This window comes from Pistacia vera, unplaced genomic scaffold, assembly GCF_008641045.1.
Source record: "Pistacia vera cultivar Batoury unplaced genomic scaffold, PisVer_v2 Contig32, whole genome shotgun sequence".
NCBI classification, from domain to species: Eukaryota; Viridiplantae; Streptophyta; class Magnoliopsida; order Sapindales; family Anacardiaceae; genus Pistacia; species Pistacia vera.
In genome coordinates, this window is record NW_022196135.1 from 379390 (window position 1) to 394535 (window position 15146).

The 15146-nt window shown below is 33.3% G+C and overlaps 2 protein-coding genes across 9 annotated transcripts; one reads left to right on the forward strand and one right to left on the reverse strand.

The window, feature by feature from the left end:
- The first annotated feature begins 1008 nt into the window (after positions 1-1008).
- On the forward strand, positions 1009-5199 carry LOC116136814 (thiamine-repressible mitochondrial transport protein THI74). Of its 5 annotated transcripts, XM_031422483.1 has the most exons (6): positions 1009-1149; positions 1319-1899; positions 2934-3067; positions 3166-3592; positions 4456-4800; positions 5071-5199. In XM_031422483.1, exons 2-5 carry the CDS (start codon positions 1464-1466, stop codon positions 4770-4772), a joined length of 1314 nt encoding a protein of 437 aa, XP_031278343.1. In that variant the 5' UTR covers positions 1009-1149; positions 1319-1463; the 3' UTR covers positions 4773-4800; positions 5071-5199. The 5 variants fall into 5 exon arrangements, with proteins under 5 accessions (XP_031278343.1, XP_031278342.1, XP_031278347.1 ...); XM_031422482.1 differs by lacking the exon at positions 5071-5199 and having other exon boundaries at positions 4456-4898; XM_031422487.1 differs by lacking the exon at positions 5071-5199 and having other exon boundaries at positions 2934-2989; positions 4456-4898.
- A 246-nt stretch (positions 5200-5445) lies between these two features.
- On the reverse strand, positions 5446-9441 carry LOC116136770 (desumoylating isopeptidase 1). Of its 4 annotated transcripts, none has more exons than XM_031422439.1 (6): positions 9397-9440; positions 8758-8846; positions 8578-8669; positions 8351-8448; positions 7422-7738; positions 5446-6152 (listed from the first exon to the last, which is right to left on the reverse strand). In XM_031422439.1, exons 3-6 carry the CDS (start codon positions 8584-8586, stop codon positions 5683-5685), a joined length of 894 nt encoding a protein of 297 aa, XP_031278299.1. In that variant the 5' UTR covers positions 8587-8669; positions 8758-8846; positions 9397-9440; the 3' UTR covers positions 5446-5682. The 4 variants fall into 4 exon arrangements, with proteins under 4 accessions (XP_031278299.1, XP_031278300.1, XP_031278301.1 ...); XM_031422440.1 differs by lacking the exon at positions 9397-9440 and adding an exon at positions 9275-9390; XM_031422441.1 differs by lacking the exon at positions 8758-8846 and having other exon boundaries at positions 9397-9441.
- Between the last annotated feature and the right edge of the window lie 5705 nt (positions 9442-15146).

Below are 15146 nucleotides of genomic sequence, written 5' to 3' on the forward strand. Positions count from 1 at the left end.
GCGTTTTGACTAAACACCTTAGTTCAAAAAAAAATGTGACATAATTAAGATAACTTAGCTATACAAATTCAATGGTTAACACTATCACCGAATAATATTTGCTATATTCAATGGAAATAGCAAGTTGGCCCGGATAACTCTAGCAAAGAAAAAAAAAAATTATGTAACATCATTGGTTAATGTAATATAATATAATTAATTAACATATCTAAGATTATTCATGGGATTAGATATATTTACTAAGAACGAACTATTTTGGGAGAACGACTGTTCCCATCCAAGGCTTGGCAAAATGATACTTTCCCACCCATCAAGTTTCAAAATGTCACTTTCCCACCCTTTGTTAAGTTCTGTTATGTTTTTTGTTAATATTTTACTAAAAAAAGGGGAATATCTTTAAATATTTTACTTTATAAAATTTTTATTATTTTTTAATTAGCCAAAAAGTCAAATATTAAAATTCAAAAAAGAAAAAATAATTAACCTCACGTCCTCACCTAAAAAGTTAGAAGTAATGTTATAAAATTGTTTAAAGTTAAATAATCTTAATATTTATTTATAATGTCATCAATATCACATCACTATCATTTATAATGTTTTTCATTTTTACTAATTAACATAAAAAATTAATATTCCTAATTAATTAAATAAAGAAAGAAAAAAATGTATCTTTATATTTGGACTAATAAATAATTAAATAAAGACTTTGAATTAACTTATTTTAATTTATAATAAACTATTTCAAGTATTTTCATCTTTTCAATCAAATATTAATTGAAGACACTAACAGAACCTAACAAAGGGTGGGAAAGTATCATTTTGAAACTTGACGGGTGGGAAAGCGTCGTTTCATCAAACCTTGGGTGGGAAATGTCGTTCTCCCTACTATTTTTCAAATAAGTAAATAAATTATGTTATAATGTATTCTGACCCTTTTGTTGAAATGTAACCACCGATTAACTATACCATTACCAACACGTTTTGCACAACCAAACAAATAAAAAACAAATCTGAAAAAAATAACCAACAAATGAACTAAATGATATTTGATGTCGTTAATAAGGTGAAGCTCGATGCTCTCCCTGCCTATAAATTCTTCTCTTTTCTGAAAACGACAACGATCCGATTCTAACTCATTTTTCAGGCCAGGTACAGTTTTCTCCTCCTATTTATATTGTTCTACTTTAAATTCGTTCAGTGTGGCATTGGTTTCTATATCACGATCTTTTTATTGGGTTGTCTTTGAATTCTGTATTTCTAGGCTTTATAAGTACAGATTTTGACCTTTGTCTCTTTTTTTCTTTTCAATACATTTTAGGGAAGTTCAGTGTGATTATGATGTGGGTATTTTGATTTTTCCCTGAAGAAGACATTTTTTTTATACATATATATACATGGGAATAAGTTTTGAGCTATATTGGGAAATTATGAACTAGTTCGAGTCATAATTGGGTTCGAAAGATATGAACAGTAAAGTTTGGAAGTGGATTTTGGGTTTGATATACATAGTTGCGGTTGCAACTATCTGGATTGCTGCCAGTTTTGTGGTTCAGTCTGTGGTTGATGACGGTGTTTCGCCGTTTCTCATCACATACATTTGTAATTCCTTGTTTGTGGTGTACATTCCCATTGCTGAAATTGGGCGATATTTGGTTGATACTTATGGAAGTTTATTGTTTTGGAGAAAGAAAAAGAGTAGCCCTTTGGAAGAACCGGGATCCTCTGAACAGACCATTCTTCTTGGAGAGAGTGTTGTAGATGTCAAAGTGGATGGATCGTATCCATCTGTTACTGTGGAAGAGGGAGAAATTAGTCAGCATGGGAGAGATATTGATTCAAGATCAGAATTTGTTTCACGTGAGCTTGAGAGGACTTTGCCTGTTGCTAAAGTTGATGGACATCCTGATAAAGGACTNTTTTTCAAATAAGTAAATAAATTATGTTATAATGTATTCTGACCTTTTTGTTGAAATGTAACCACCGATTAACTATACCATTAACAACACGTTTTGCACAACCAAACAAATAAAAAACAAATCTGAAAAAAATAAAAATAACCAACAAATGAACTAAATGATATTTGATGTCGTTAATAAGGTGAAGCTCGATGCTCTCTCTGCCTATAAATTCTTCTCTTTTCTGAGAACGACAACGATCCGATTCTAACTCATTTTTCTGGCCAGGTACAGATTTCTCCTCCTATTTATATTGTTCTACTTTAAATTCGTTCAGTGTGGCATTGGTTTCTATATCACGATCTTTTAATTGGGTTGTCTTTGAATTCTGTATTTCTAGGCTTTATAAGTACAGATTTTGACCTTTGTCTCTTTTTTTCGTTTCAATACATTTTAGGGAAGTTCAGTGTGATTATGATGTGGGTATTTTGATTTTTCCCTGAAGAAGACATTTTTTTTATACATATATATATATGGGAATAAGTTTTGAGCTATATTGGGAAATTTTGAACTAGTTCGAGTCATAATTGGGTTCGAAAGATATGAACAGTAAAGTTTGGAAGTGGGTTTTGGGTTTGATATACATAGTTGCGGTTGCAACTATCTGGATTGCTGCCAGTTTTGTGGTTCAGTCTGTGGTTGATGACGGTGTTTCGCCGTTTCTCATCACATACATTTGTAATTCCTTGTTTGTGGTGTACATTCCCATTGCTGAAATTGGGCGATATTTGGTTGATACTTATGGAAGTTTATTGTTTTGGAGAAAGAAAAAGAGTAGCCCTTTGCAAGAGCCGGGATCCTCTGAACAGACCATTCTTCTTGGAGAGAGTGATGTAGATGTCAAAGTGGATGGATCATATCCATCTGTTACTGTGGAAAAGGGAGAAATTAGTCAGCATGGGAGAGATATTGATTCAAGATCAGAATTTGTTTCACGTGAGCTTGAGAGGACTTTGCCTGTTGTTAAAGTTGATGGACATCCTGATAAAGGACTTGACGCAAAAGGACGATGGACGCGCACTAGAGTGGCAAAGGTCAGCCTGTTGATTTGCCCATTTTGGTTTTTGGCACAGCTGACTTTTAATCTCTCGTTGAAGTATACTACAGTAACAGTAAGCATATTTTAATTTATTTTATGGCATGTGTTGCTTCTGACGTCTATGTTTTATTCAATTTGGTGTAATTAATACCTTTCTTTCGTTGTGTGTAGTCAAATACTATCTTAAGCAGCGCATCCAGCCTTTTCACTTTTTTGTTCTCTCTAGCCTTCCTGGGTGAGAAGTTCACTTGGGTGAAGCTTATCAGTGTTCTTCTCTGCATGGCTGGAACAATTATTGTCAGCTTGGGTGACTCAAAAAGCAGTACCAGTTTAGGTGCAACTGCTTCAATTCCTCTTCTTGGAGATATTCTTGCTCTTGTATCAGCTGGATTATATGCTGTTTATATTACCCTTATCCGCAAGAAGTTGCCTGATGATGATGGAAAAAGTGGTCAGGCTAGTATGGCACTTTTCCTTGGTTATCTTGGGCTTTTCAACCTCATTATTTTTCTTCCCATTGCCCTTATACTCAATTTTACCAAGCTAGAGGCTTGCCATTCGCTGACCCTGGAGCAGTTTGGTCTAGTTGTTGGTAAAGGTATGCATTCAAGTTATATGATTCTTTATTCCCTGGATATTGGGTTTAAAAATTTATTCTTTCTTTGTTAACTGTATTCTTGTTTTTTCTTGATATAAATCAATTATATGACATAATTAGTTAATACCAACTCAGTGTTTTGTTTATTTTCCTAGCAGATACTAGGGTCCTTGTGATATATGTCTATACATACTTGCTTTAGTTTCTTTCCAAACTTGAGCATTGGTGTCAATTCCCAGTTTTACTGCATACCTATAATTTTTAGTGTCATACTTCTGCATGAGGAGATGTAATCATTGGATGTTGTATTTCTTATCATCCGAAATAAGACTGCTTATACACAATTCACTTTTTCTAGTAGCATCCATTGAATGTAGTACTTCTCCTCTGTGGAGTGTTGCATATTATCACTTAGAGATGCTGATAATCACATTATATCATATATAGCTGTGTATTGTATTTTTCTGTTTCATCCCATTTTGTTGATCAGAAGAAAGAAGCTATTATTGTTTTGTTGTTTTGCAGGACCAGTTTAAATTTAGTTTTTGAAAATATATAATTAAGTTGTAATATATTGTGTGCTTATAAGTATAGAAATCTCTCTTGAAAATCAATGAGAAAGCCCATTTCCTTCATGTCAAAGAGTTGTTGGATAGTTAGAGAATGGCACGTAACCAGGGCCAGTCTCTAGATATTGAACTTTTATTGTATTAAAGTTCCTGTTTTGATTGATATGGGATCCAATTTCATGATTAAAGTTTTTCATTATATCACATTAATATATATTCTATGCTAGATAACTTGGATTTGGATTAAATTGGTCATTTCAGTGTCTAATTTTTATTTGATATCAATGGTCGTAGGTTTGTTAGACAATGTGCTGAGTGATTATTTATGGGCCAAGGCTGTACTTCTTACAACAACCACAATAGCAACAGCTGGTCTAACAATTCAAGTGCCCTTGGCAGCTATTGTGGATTCATTAACAGGCAATGCCCCCCATCTCATGGATTACCTTGGAGCTGTTGCTGTTATGATCGGATTCGCTGGCATCAACATTCCTTCTGATGCTTTTGGCAGATCAAAAGAAGCTATTCTCGAATTAGAAACTGAAAGTGCTAGTTTAAATAATCAAGAAAATGTCTCTTCACTCCACCAAAAAACAACTGCCATTTCTTAAACGTTGCTGTTTTTCTTTCAGAATTAAGGTAATATAATAGTACATATGTATCATATCATTCCTAAGAAGAATTGTTATAATGATTCTTTGATATTGTTTCTTGGAAGAAAAGGCTTTGGTTGATTAGTTAGCTTGTCCTCTAACTCTCGTTTTGTATTCGTTTTACAGACATCAGCTAACTTTATTATATTCCTTAGACCCTTTCTATTTGCTAATTTTGCACAGATAAAAGAGATTTGATTTCTATTAATTTTTGCCGTGGTTTTATCGACCAATGTTATGTCTCTCAATCATGCAGCTGTTTAATCAACTTTAGGCAGCCGCATATCTGGTTCCCATCAGCAGTTAACAAAAAGCGCATTTAAGCTGCTGGACGGGGCTACATCCATTGAGTAGTGCACCTCATGAACAAAATGAGAGGAGAAATCAAATTCAATGACATTACACGAAACAAATTCAGTTACTTGGAAATGAGACCGGCAATTTTTATTTTTTTTCTTTTTGTTGTGTGTTTTGTCTATCGTGTTATGAAAAATGAAAGCCCAATTCTATACTAATTAATTGTACTTGCATTCATAATATTATTTTGTTTTTGTATGATAATAGACGCATCTCATTCGTTTCTTAATTAGAATGTTGTAGCCCAATTGCAAATTGAAATTAAGAATCCAAATTACGGAAAAAAAGAATATGCCGATACATTTAATTAAAAGAGGTCTGAAAGCATATTCAAATACATGTTTTAGACAACCATAGATAATGTCAATTCATACTCTTTTTAAGTACGGAAACAATCAGTCCAGGCCTACATCTTATAGAGCCTGGAAGGAATGAGAAGTTGATTTATAAATTTCATTGAATGGCCTTCGGACAAACAACAGGAAACAACTTAAAAAATCAGTCTCAATTTCTAACACTGCGGCATGGCAACGTTCATATGCCCATATTTTTGCATCACTTTCTTCATTGCAAGGGCTGCAGCCTCACTTGCGCGCAATCTCCCAGTTGCCATGATTGCAGCAAATTCACGGCCAATCTCCTCTTGCACCTTGCTCCGGGCATCTCCAAGAGGATCTTCTGCGACCCCATTAACACTTGACTTCTCTTGTGCTTCCACAGGTTTGACAGCAGGAGGCACAGCATTATCCAGTGACTTTGGCTCCTCAGACCTGGTAGGTTGCTCTTCAGGTTTCACTTTACCATCAGCCTCTCTCAGAGTCTTTTGCACAGAAAGAGTGCTGGGACTACTGGAGGCTTTGTTCACAGTAGCAGTTGTGCCGCTCGGGGACGGTGAAGACTGAGCCAATGGAGGTCTGAACTGAGGAACTTGTGGCACTGCACCGGCCTTCAATGTTGCTTCCAGATTCTGTATCATGGGCACTGCAACAAAAATTGAAACAGAGTATGTAACTCTACCATTGATCAACACAGTGACAGACTAGATAATTCCGTCTCTTTATTCCTATTACAGTGACAGAACTTGTACATGTTGCATATCATACTACATTGAGAAAGAAGAAAGAAGGGTTGAATATGACACAAATAGCAAACAAAATTTATTGGTGTTAAAAAATACCCTAAACCCGAACCGGAAACAGAACCAAACCAGAAAAACCAGGTACCCAGAAATTCGGTTCAATTTTGGATTATAATGGGAGAAATCCGGATTTCTGGTTCAGGTACTCCTTTGTTTGTGCAAAAAAAGGGTTATCTGAACCGAACCGATTTTTTGCACAGACTTACCTTTCTCCATCGTGTTTCCACCCTTCATCGTATCTTCCCACCCCAATCTCTTGAACCAGGCCAAATCACCATTAAGATATGTCAAACCATACATTCCAAGTCTAAAAATGATTGAATTAATTTCACAGTTGTGGTGGTTCAGGTGTTATTGTGTGGGAGACTTGAGTGTTTTAGGAGAATGATTTTACGACCGGAAGAGGATGTTCTATGGCTTTATATGGGAGGAAGATTTAGGGCATGACAGGATAGTTGCTGGGTATGTTAATGAAGTGAGGTGTTACGATGGGAAGACCATGGCAGAATTGTAATTTTGGGATTTCAAATTCAGTTCAAAACCGGGTACCCTCTTGAACCGAACCAAAAATTCAGTTCGGCTCAAAAGCTTATAGCCTGCACCAAATTTCTGGTTCGGTTAAAAAAAACACCAAACCAGTTTGGATTCGGTTCAGTTTATAGCCTGAACCAAATTTCCAAATCTGTTCAAAATACACCAAACCGGTTCGGGTACCCAGTTTTGAACACCCCTAAATTAAAATGTGCCCCAGGAAAATTGAGAAAAAAATCTCAGTGCTTCATCTTTTTATTACAATACCATCAAATATCTGCATTTGATGGAGATAGCTTAAACTTATCCAGCACAAAGACAAAATCTTAGGACAACTTAAAAATAAAAGAAAATAGTAAAAATTTTCACAAATCAACTCAATTTCGTAAGCAACTAAACATTTACCTCTCTTTTCCCTAATTCTAACTAAAATCAGAACGGATTAACACACAAGTAAGAGTCCAGAAACAAATTAAAAATTCAAAAAATTCCATGTAAGTAACCATTCTTAAGCAGAAGATACCCTATCAAAGTCTCACAGCGTGAAGGGAAATTAAAGCAAATCAGAGTTGAAAACTTACATATAAGAGCACCCATTGGACTGCTCATAACTTCATTAGGTAGGTTTAGAATATACTGCGGGATAGTTTTACCGACTAAAAATTGTGCCACCTCATTACTGAAGTTGTTGCAATTGTGAGAGAGGAGACTGTAAGTTTCAGCCGCATAACGAGGGCTAATTTCCTGCAAATAAATTTCAAACACATCCTTGGGTACATGTGTGACACCCAAGTCCACAACTCTCAATGGTGTTCCATATGGTGTAGTTCCAGCAGGAGTATGCTGTATACCTCCCCCAAAAAAATATTCATTACCATAAACCACTACACCTGTGTGCCTGTCATTCAAAATGAAATAATTAAAGCCCCCAGAAACAGCACTGAAAAAAGAAAAGCATTTCTAAAGAAAAGAACACAAGTCTAAACTCTTCTCCTATACTACCATAGAAGGTCCAAATATTTTATTCCACCCGCCACACAAAACCCAGCAGTTATTTAATTCAACATTGAGAATTTTCCAGTAAGCAACAGGGGGATAAAAGTAGAAAGCCGTGAGTTGCTGGTTCAACTATCAGAGACAAGAATTTGCAAAAGAAATTAATGCTAGACCTTAGGCTCACTCTTAGCTACTAGACATATGTCAATACAAATAAATAGGCATGAGTAGTTATGCCTATGCCTCCCACATTATTTGTTAATCAGGAAACAAAAGAATTTCATTCTGATATAGACTAAGCTTACACAAACAAACTCAGTCTGAACGTACATTTTCCAAAAGAGATCTTTTTACTCATAAGAAACATGAGTTGAATATAATCTTGATAAATGAGGGAGAATACATATGACTAATGCTTATTTAGATAGAAACATCCTGCTTCTAGGCAAACTACCAAATCCCCGGTGCATATACTTGAATTCATAAATTCTACTACTTTAAGTTAAACACTCACCATATGCCTTCAATAGCCTTGCCTAAGAATGTAGTAGAAAGTTGCCGAGCCAGTCCTTGGCTTAGGTCATAGACATTCAATGAAACCTTGAAACCCTCCTGCACAACAGTTTTAGGTTGTGAACATAAGTGCATTTTGAGAACTCACGAAGTTAGGTGAAAGAGAACATAGATACTAAGGAAAAGATGGGAAAAAAACCACTGAGATAGTGTAAGACATTTTAATACCTCAACCATTATTGAAGTTCAAATACGTTAACCTTACGTACTTTGGAACTACTTGAACCTATAAAATCTTTGATGGCAAGAATCAAGATAACCTACAAAGTCATAATGAAACTAATCAATACGCATGACATTCAAAACGAAAATTCTGAAAATTTCCTGCTGCTAAGTAAGAAAGTCCACCTTAAAAAACAAGAAAATGATGAAAAAAATTCTGCACAAGCAAAAGATTTCTAAATTCTTTGCTCTTTCCAAAAGCAATTCTCTGCTTGCTGCACAAGCAACCAAAATGAATAATTCAATATCTGTTCAAAACAAACTTTCATCCTCCTAAAACATACTGCTCAAGTATTGTGTATCTGGATCAAACTCCAAAATAAACTAAATGAATACTACATATGTTCTTCCTTTGAAATATAAAACTCTTAATTCTGAACGTGAGAAATGCTTAAAATCAAAGAATATAGTAGTCTATAGCACCAAACAGCAAATACAATCAAATTCAAATGAATCAAACCAAAAATCACAAATCAACAAGAAATTCCGAACTCATTCAGCATTCAAAATTCTAAAAAATCCCAACCTGGCCGCGCACACACAAAATCCGAATAATTTCACAATCACACCAAACGGTTTGGATATACTAACCACAAATACAATTTCTAAAGACAATAAAGTTGGATAAACAATTGATCTTCACCTTCACGAATCAGGAGAAAAGTTCACAATCATGCAAGAACGCTAAATATGCCGTAAATCAACAGCGCCTTTTAGATCTACAACGCATATGACAAAGCAATTAATGGCAAGAGGAATATATACCTGAGAAGAAGAGCCCAGCCGCTTAAGCAGTTTATGGTCAACTTATTAGAAGAGAACCGCTAAAACCATTAAATGCAAAGTGTTTGGAGCCTTCATTATATAGTTGATGCAGTTGGGCTACTCGGCCCGAGATTCTCCATTCAATTCTATGACCTTCTAGATTTTACTATCCACTTGTTTGCAGACACGTGAAATTTATGGAGAATTCAAATTTTTTTTTTTTTTTTAGGAAAAAGGCCCTTTATGAGAATTCTGAGTTGTGACCTTTTTCGTTCCGAAATAGGACTTTGCTTTAGAAGCTGCCACGTGGAGCGGAGAGAATTTTTATTGTCGATAACTGGGCCGCTATCTAGCCCAGTCCAATGCAATGCACCTTTGTTTCATCCAGCCTTTTAGGGGCCTTGGACAGCCGTTGATCCTGTTATCACCGTTGACAATCAATGTCATAAGATTTGTTTTTATATTTAATTAAAATAAGAGACGTAGAAATCTAATTAAAATTTATTTGAGAAGTCTAAACAATATGTTATATTGGGTGCAACAAATATCAGCCTTCATAAATTTCAATGTAATGTGGTTTGAAACAACTAGTCAATGAGGACCATTACTTTGGTTGCTCCTGCTCTGTTTCTACTAGTTTTCTTTATTTAGATGCGCTCGTAAGACAGCTGAAAATACAGCGTGGCAAATTGCTTTCATGAGTAAAAGCTAACAAATACTTGAATTGAATCACATAAAATAAAACCCAATTGTTCACTGTTGCCCTCACTTTCCTTGTCCCTCTTCTCAACAGTATCTCCATCACAATTAGACTTGGCAAAAAGGGTCCATACCCACGGACAGTAACGGACTCAGGATTTTTGTCCAAGGGGGGTCTCCATGGCTCCGCCATTGTTTGTCAAACAACTATTGAAAAATTTTAAAAAATCATCAAACCTTAAGCAAAAGAAATAATATAATATCAATAATTTGAAAGAAAATAATGTAATAACATAATATTTTACCAGTTGAATAAATCTATGAGAAGCAAAACCTTGAACAAATTATGTTGAAAATAACATTCAATTCACGAAAAAACGCAAGAAAATTTTTAGATAGAAAAACCTTTTTAATTAAAGAAAGCAAAAGACCATGGGAATCTAATGATGTACTTAAATCCAATATAATTAAAAGAATTTACAACAATCACAATCCACTGAAAATGTTCTACACAAATTTCTTATTTCTCTTTTTTCTTTTTAATTTTTTTTCTTTCAAAGATTATAATATAAATTTTCATGACTTTAATCAGATCTAGCATAAGCTAAAGTCAACAAAAACTTAAATTAAGTATATATTATCTTGACTTTTAACATGAATTAATAAAAAAATGGAAAATTTTCTTAGTATAAACATAAATAATAATTCAAACTTCTTTAATAATTTTGAGCAGCTAAATGGTACCGTTTGAAATGTAGGAAAGTGGTGGGTGAAAGGTGAAGAATAACGTTTAGTAAAATATAGTTAAGGTTTAATTTGGAAAAGCGAGAACATTCTTAAACATAAAACACAAAACAAACTCACAAGATTCATGCCTTTTTCCATCAAAAGAATAAAAATCCTCCAAAAAATAAGCATGATTCAACCCTAAAATAAACTAAAATGAAATGAGCAATACATATACCTAAAATTGAGAAAACAGAAAACGAAGTTAATTGTGACACCTTGATGAGAGAATGAGAGAATAAAGAATTTTATGGATAAAATCATAAAAAACAGATGTACGTAAAAAAATAGTGGAGAGAGTTTTAAAATTTAATATGATATAATCTATAGGCGTGAAATATGTATATTAATAATAAGTTTTTTATGAGTCTTTATATATGTATAATATTTCTTATTTTTTTAAATATGAAGATAAAGCTTATATATATATGTACAGAATTTTTTATAAGCCTATATAAATAATTTTTTTATAAAATGTGAGGGTAGGCCGAAGGGTCTGGGTCCACCCCTACCCACGGATGGACTCACACTCGTCAAAATAATATAGGTACAAGTTCATTATTTTAGATCCGTTTTTTTTACTCGTATCCAAATTGGCCCCTGTTTTTTAGGGTGGGCTCGGTATACTCGTGGCTATCATGAAGGAAAAAAAAAAAAAAAAAAAAAAACCTGAAAGTCTAAATGTAAGTTTGTAACCTAATCCCTAATTCTCTTCTCATAAGCACAACAGTTCATTACATTCTTCAATTTTTACAGTTCTTCTGCTCTTCCAGTTTTACGATTCTTCCATTCCTAAAATCATAAATCGAAATTCCATTCTTCCATTATTCTATTCCTGAAATCGTAAGTTTCTTTAATCTTAATATTTAGAAGTACTTTGATAAGCTTTTTCATTAATATATCACACATAAAACACAACCAATTGTAAGTTTCTTTAAACTTACTGTTCTAGGTTTTTTGGGTAGCTGGGAGTTTCAGAAACAGTACGTTTTTTAAATTAGATTTTGCTTATAACGATCATGTATGCTTGATATGAGATTGTGGATTATGGATTTATTGCTGATCTTAACAGGATTATATTGTATTGGATGGATTTATATATCAATTGTGTTTAGAATTGAAGTGTTGTGCTGTGCATATTATTAAGTGTTTGATAAATTGCATTGGTGGTATTGTATAACATTAGAGATTTATTTTTTAATGCAGAACTGCCGATATGCTTTATGCTTTTGGGCAATTGATTTTTAAATTTGGGAATGATACTCTATGCTTTTGGGCAATTGAATCCGAAATTTAATTTAGTGATTTAAAATATATGTATAAGAACCTGGTGCTTAATCTGCAATGGTTTAGGATGGATTAGTCAGAATCTTTAATTTGTTGCCACTAACACAATGTCTCAATTTTGCATCTTAATTTCTTAATTCGTTTTCCAAATGGGGTGACACACGACTCACCTTTTCAGAAACAAAAACAATAAAAACATTTCATATATTTTGACATCTAAATATTATCAAATGGACTTTATATATGTGTGTGTGGGCGTGTGTTTGTTATTATATTTTGTTTCGTATTTCAACATCTATACATTGTTTTTAATTAATTCCTTATTTAATATTTCATTTTAAGCTTCAAAACAAAAAGGGCAATTAAATTTAGTTTTTTATAATGTAAGTTGGTTGCCTCATTATTTTGTTTCATGTTATATTTAAGCCTATATATATATATGCATGCGTATGTAATTAATAATTTATAGTCAGATAAAAGATTTATAACATAATGTATATAGAAGCAGTAAAACCTCTCTATAATGATAATAGTGGGATCAAACTAATTTATTACTATGGAGGATATAACTTAATAGAGGTGTAGTTACAGAAATTACTGTTAGGGCAAAAAATCATCTTGGGCTTGACGAGGCCTAATAACAAAATAAACATGTCACGGCCCAAGGCCTCAACCCAATTCCGATTGGGCCTACGCTTAAAATCACCTTGCGACCTACCCATTCTATGAGTTGGGCTATCATGTAAGTTAAACTAAACTGGGTTTCAGCCAATTAGCCTACAACAGTCTATAAATAGGAAATCAGAATCCTATTCTATTTCCTCTTCTACTAAGATTTCAAATCTTACTCAAACTATTAAACTTGATCTGATAAGGTCAAGAAATCATATCTCTTTCATGATAGGGATTATCTCCCAAAATAGGACTTAATGTCCTACTAAGATTCTAAATCTTATTTAAACCATTAAACTTAATCTGATAAGGTCAAGAAATCATATTTCTTTCTTGATAGGGATTATCTCCTAAAAAAGAGGACTCAATGTCCTACTAAGATTCCAATCCGTTGGGTTCACTATAAAAACAGAGGCTTGCCCTCTCATTAAGGGGCAATCTCCCAGGGGCAATCTCCTATAGTCAATCTACACTACTCAAAACCATCTATTTGCTCCTAAAGTTCTGGCTCCCAAGAACCCGACGCCTTCGCCGTAGTCCTAGCCTCTGACAAGACTCCTGGTCTAGCGGATTGTCAGTGGCCTCAACCTCATGGGATCAGACCCTATTTTCATGACAGTAGATTTTTTGCATCTACAGTTTGCCCTTTCATGTGTGTAGGTTCAACAGATTGTCAGTGGCCTCAACCTTACGGGATCAGACCCTATTTTCATGACGGTAGATTTTTTGCATCTACAATTACTGTTTTAATTTCTTATTTTATAATTCACGTTTTAGTAATATGTATTAGGATTTCAATTCATTGTTTTAGGAACAATTGCTGCAATTAGACAAAAGGAAAAATGAAATAATCCTGAGGATGATAGTACGGAAATACAAAAAGTATAGTACGGAAATACAAAAAGTTTCATGCCAAGAAGATTTAAACATGCTTGAGAAGCTAGAAATATTTTGGCTTCAACAAGAAGGTGTCCATGCTCGTGAGTTATTACGTACCCGTAATTTAAAAGATGTGGTAATAACTCTAAAGCATAAATCATTATCCCAAACAACTTTAGATAAATATTTTATTTCATTTTAAACCTTTAATGTAACATGGCTTATATATTTTTGGCNGCGCCAAACTATCTAAATTTCAGTCATATTTTATCAAGTAAAATCATCCTATTATTATAGTACAAAATCTTAAATTATATTAATATATTTTACTGACAAAAAAGAAATTAACACACTTTTGAATACATTTATACCATTGAAACGCATATGAATGAGAACCATCAAAATATAAAATAATTCTTAATAAATGATATTTACATCAAAATGTTACATATGGTTCAATATAATTATCAAATACATACAGTGAATCTCTTCATTGTGTCACGTGTCAATCTTGTAAATTTTGGACACCAAGTAACTTTCTTAAAAAAGTTAACTCTAAGAGGTTTGATATGGTGGTCAATAAATCAAGAAAGTTTGCTCTTCCATTAATTTTTTAGATTCGAACTTTAAGGTCATTTACTATATTTGTAACTTACTTTGAAAGATTAGGTTTGTAAAGTATTCAATTTGCTTCGAAGATTAATCGAGGTATACACAAACTAATCCGGACACTTTGGTTAAAAAAAAAAAAAAAATTCTTAAAAAAGTGGAGTAATATTCTACTTACCCAATATGTTTTAAAGTAGTACAAAATTATTATACTCACTTGATAATATATTAATATTTATCCAAATAATGAATATTTACCAAATTATCAACTACCATCGGGAGATTCACTAATTATTATTGGGATATAATTACCGTTATTGGCTTTGAAATATTACCTCTTTCCTAATCTAATCTAACGAGATATCAAATATTTTTTAACTGAGTTAAGTTTGCATTTCAATTCTCAAATACCATACCTTTTATATCACAGTATTATATAAAGCAACAACTCATTTAGAATGCAATATCCAAGATTTGACTTAATAAATATACATTATATATAGAAGTGTAACATAAAACTATATATTAAAACATAAATATTTATTTATTGTTGATACAAAATTATATTTTTATGATGCGTTTTAATAACACATGCTAACGTATATCACAAAATAAAGGTCACGTCAGTATGAAGTTAGACTGACCTACATATCGTTTTGTTTGTCAATCTGACGACACAGAAAACCCTCCAAAGCATCAAAAATTAACGTCACAACCCACTTGTTAAGCATCTAACACCTCTCTCTGTCCACTCCCAATCCACATCAGCTTCTGCCACCCACGAGGTGAGCGTGTGCATGACACTAATCTTATGTCCA

Excerpts from the sequence above, each read along its gene's own strand:
- LOC116136814 (XM_031422483.1), top strand. The coding sequence starts at position 1,464 with ATGAACAGTAAAGTTTGGAAGTGGATTTTGGGTTTGATATACATAGTT. Across the intron at positions 3,068-3,165 it reads TGAAGTATACTACAGTAACA|TCAAATACTATCTTAAGCAG; the intron begins GTAAGCATATTT and ends CGTTGTGTGTAG. Across the intron at positions 3,593-4,455 it reads TGGTCTAGTTGTTGGTAAAG|GTTTGTTAGACAATGTGCTG; the intron begins GTATGCATTCAA and ends CAATGGTCGTAG.
- LOC116136770 (XM_031422441.1), bottom strand. Across the intron at positions 7,739-8,350 it reads AAGGCTATTGAAGGCATATG|GCACACAGGTGTAGTGGTTT; the intron begins GTGAGTGTTTAA and ends TTTGAATGACAG. Across the intron at positions 6,153-7,421 it reads TCCAATGGGTGCTCTTATAT|TGCCCATGATACAGAATCTG; the intron begins GTAAGTTTTCAA and ends TTTTTGTTGCAG.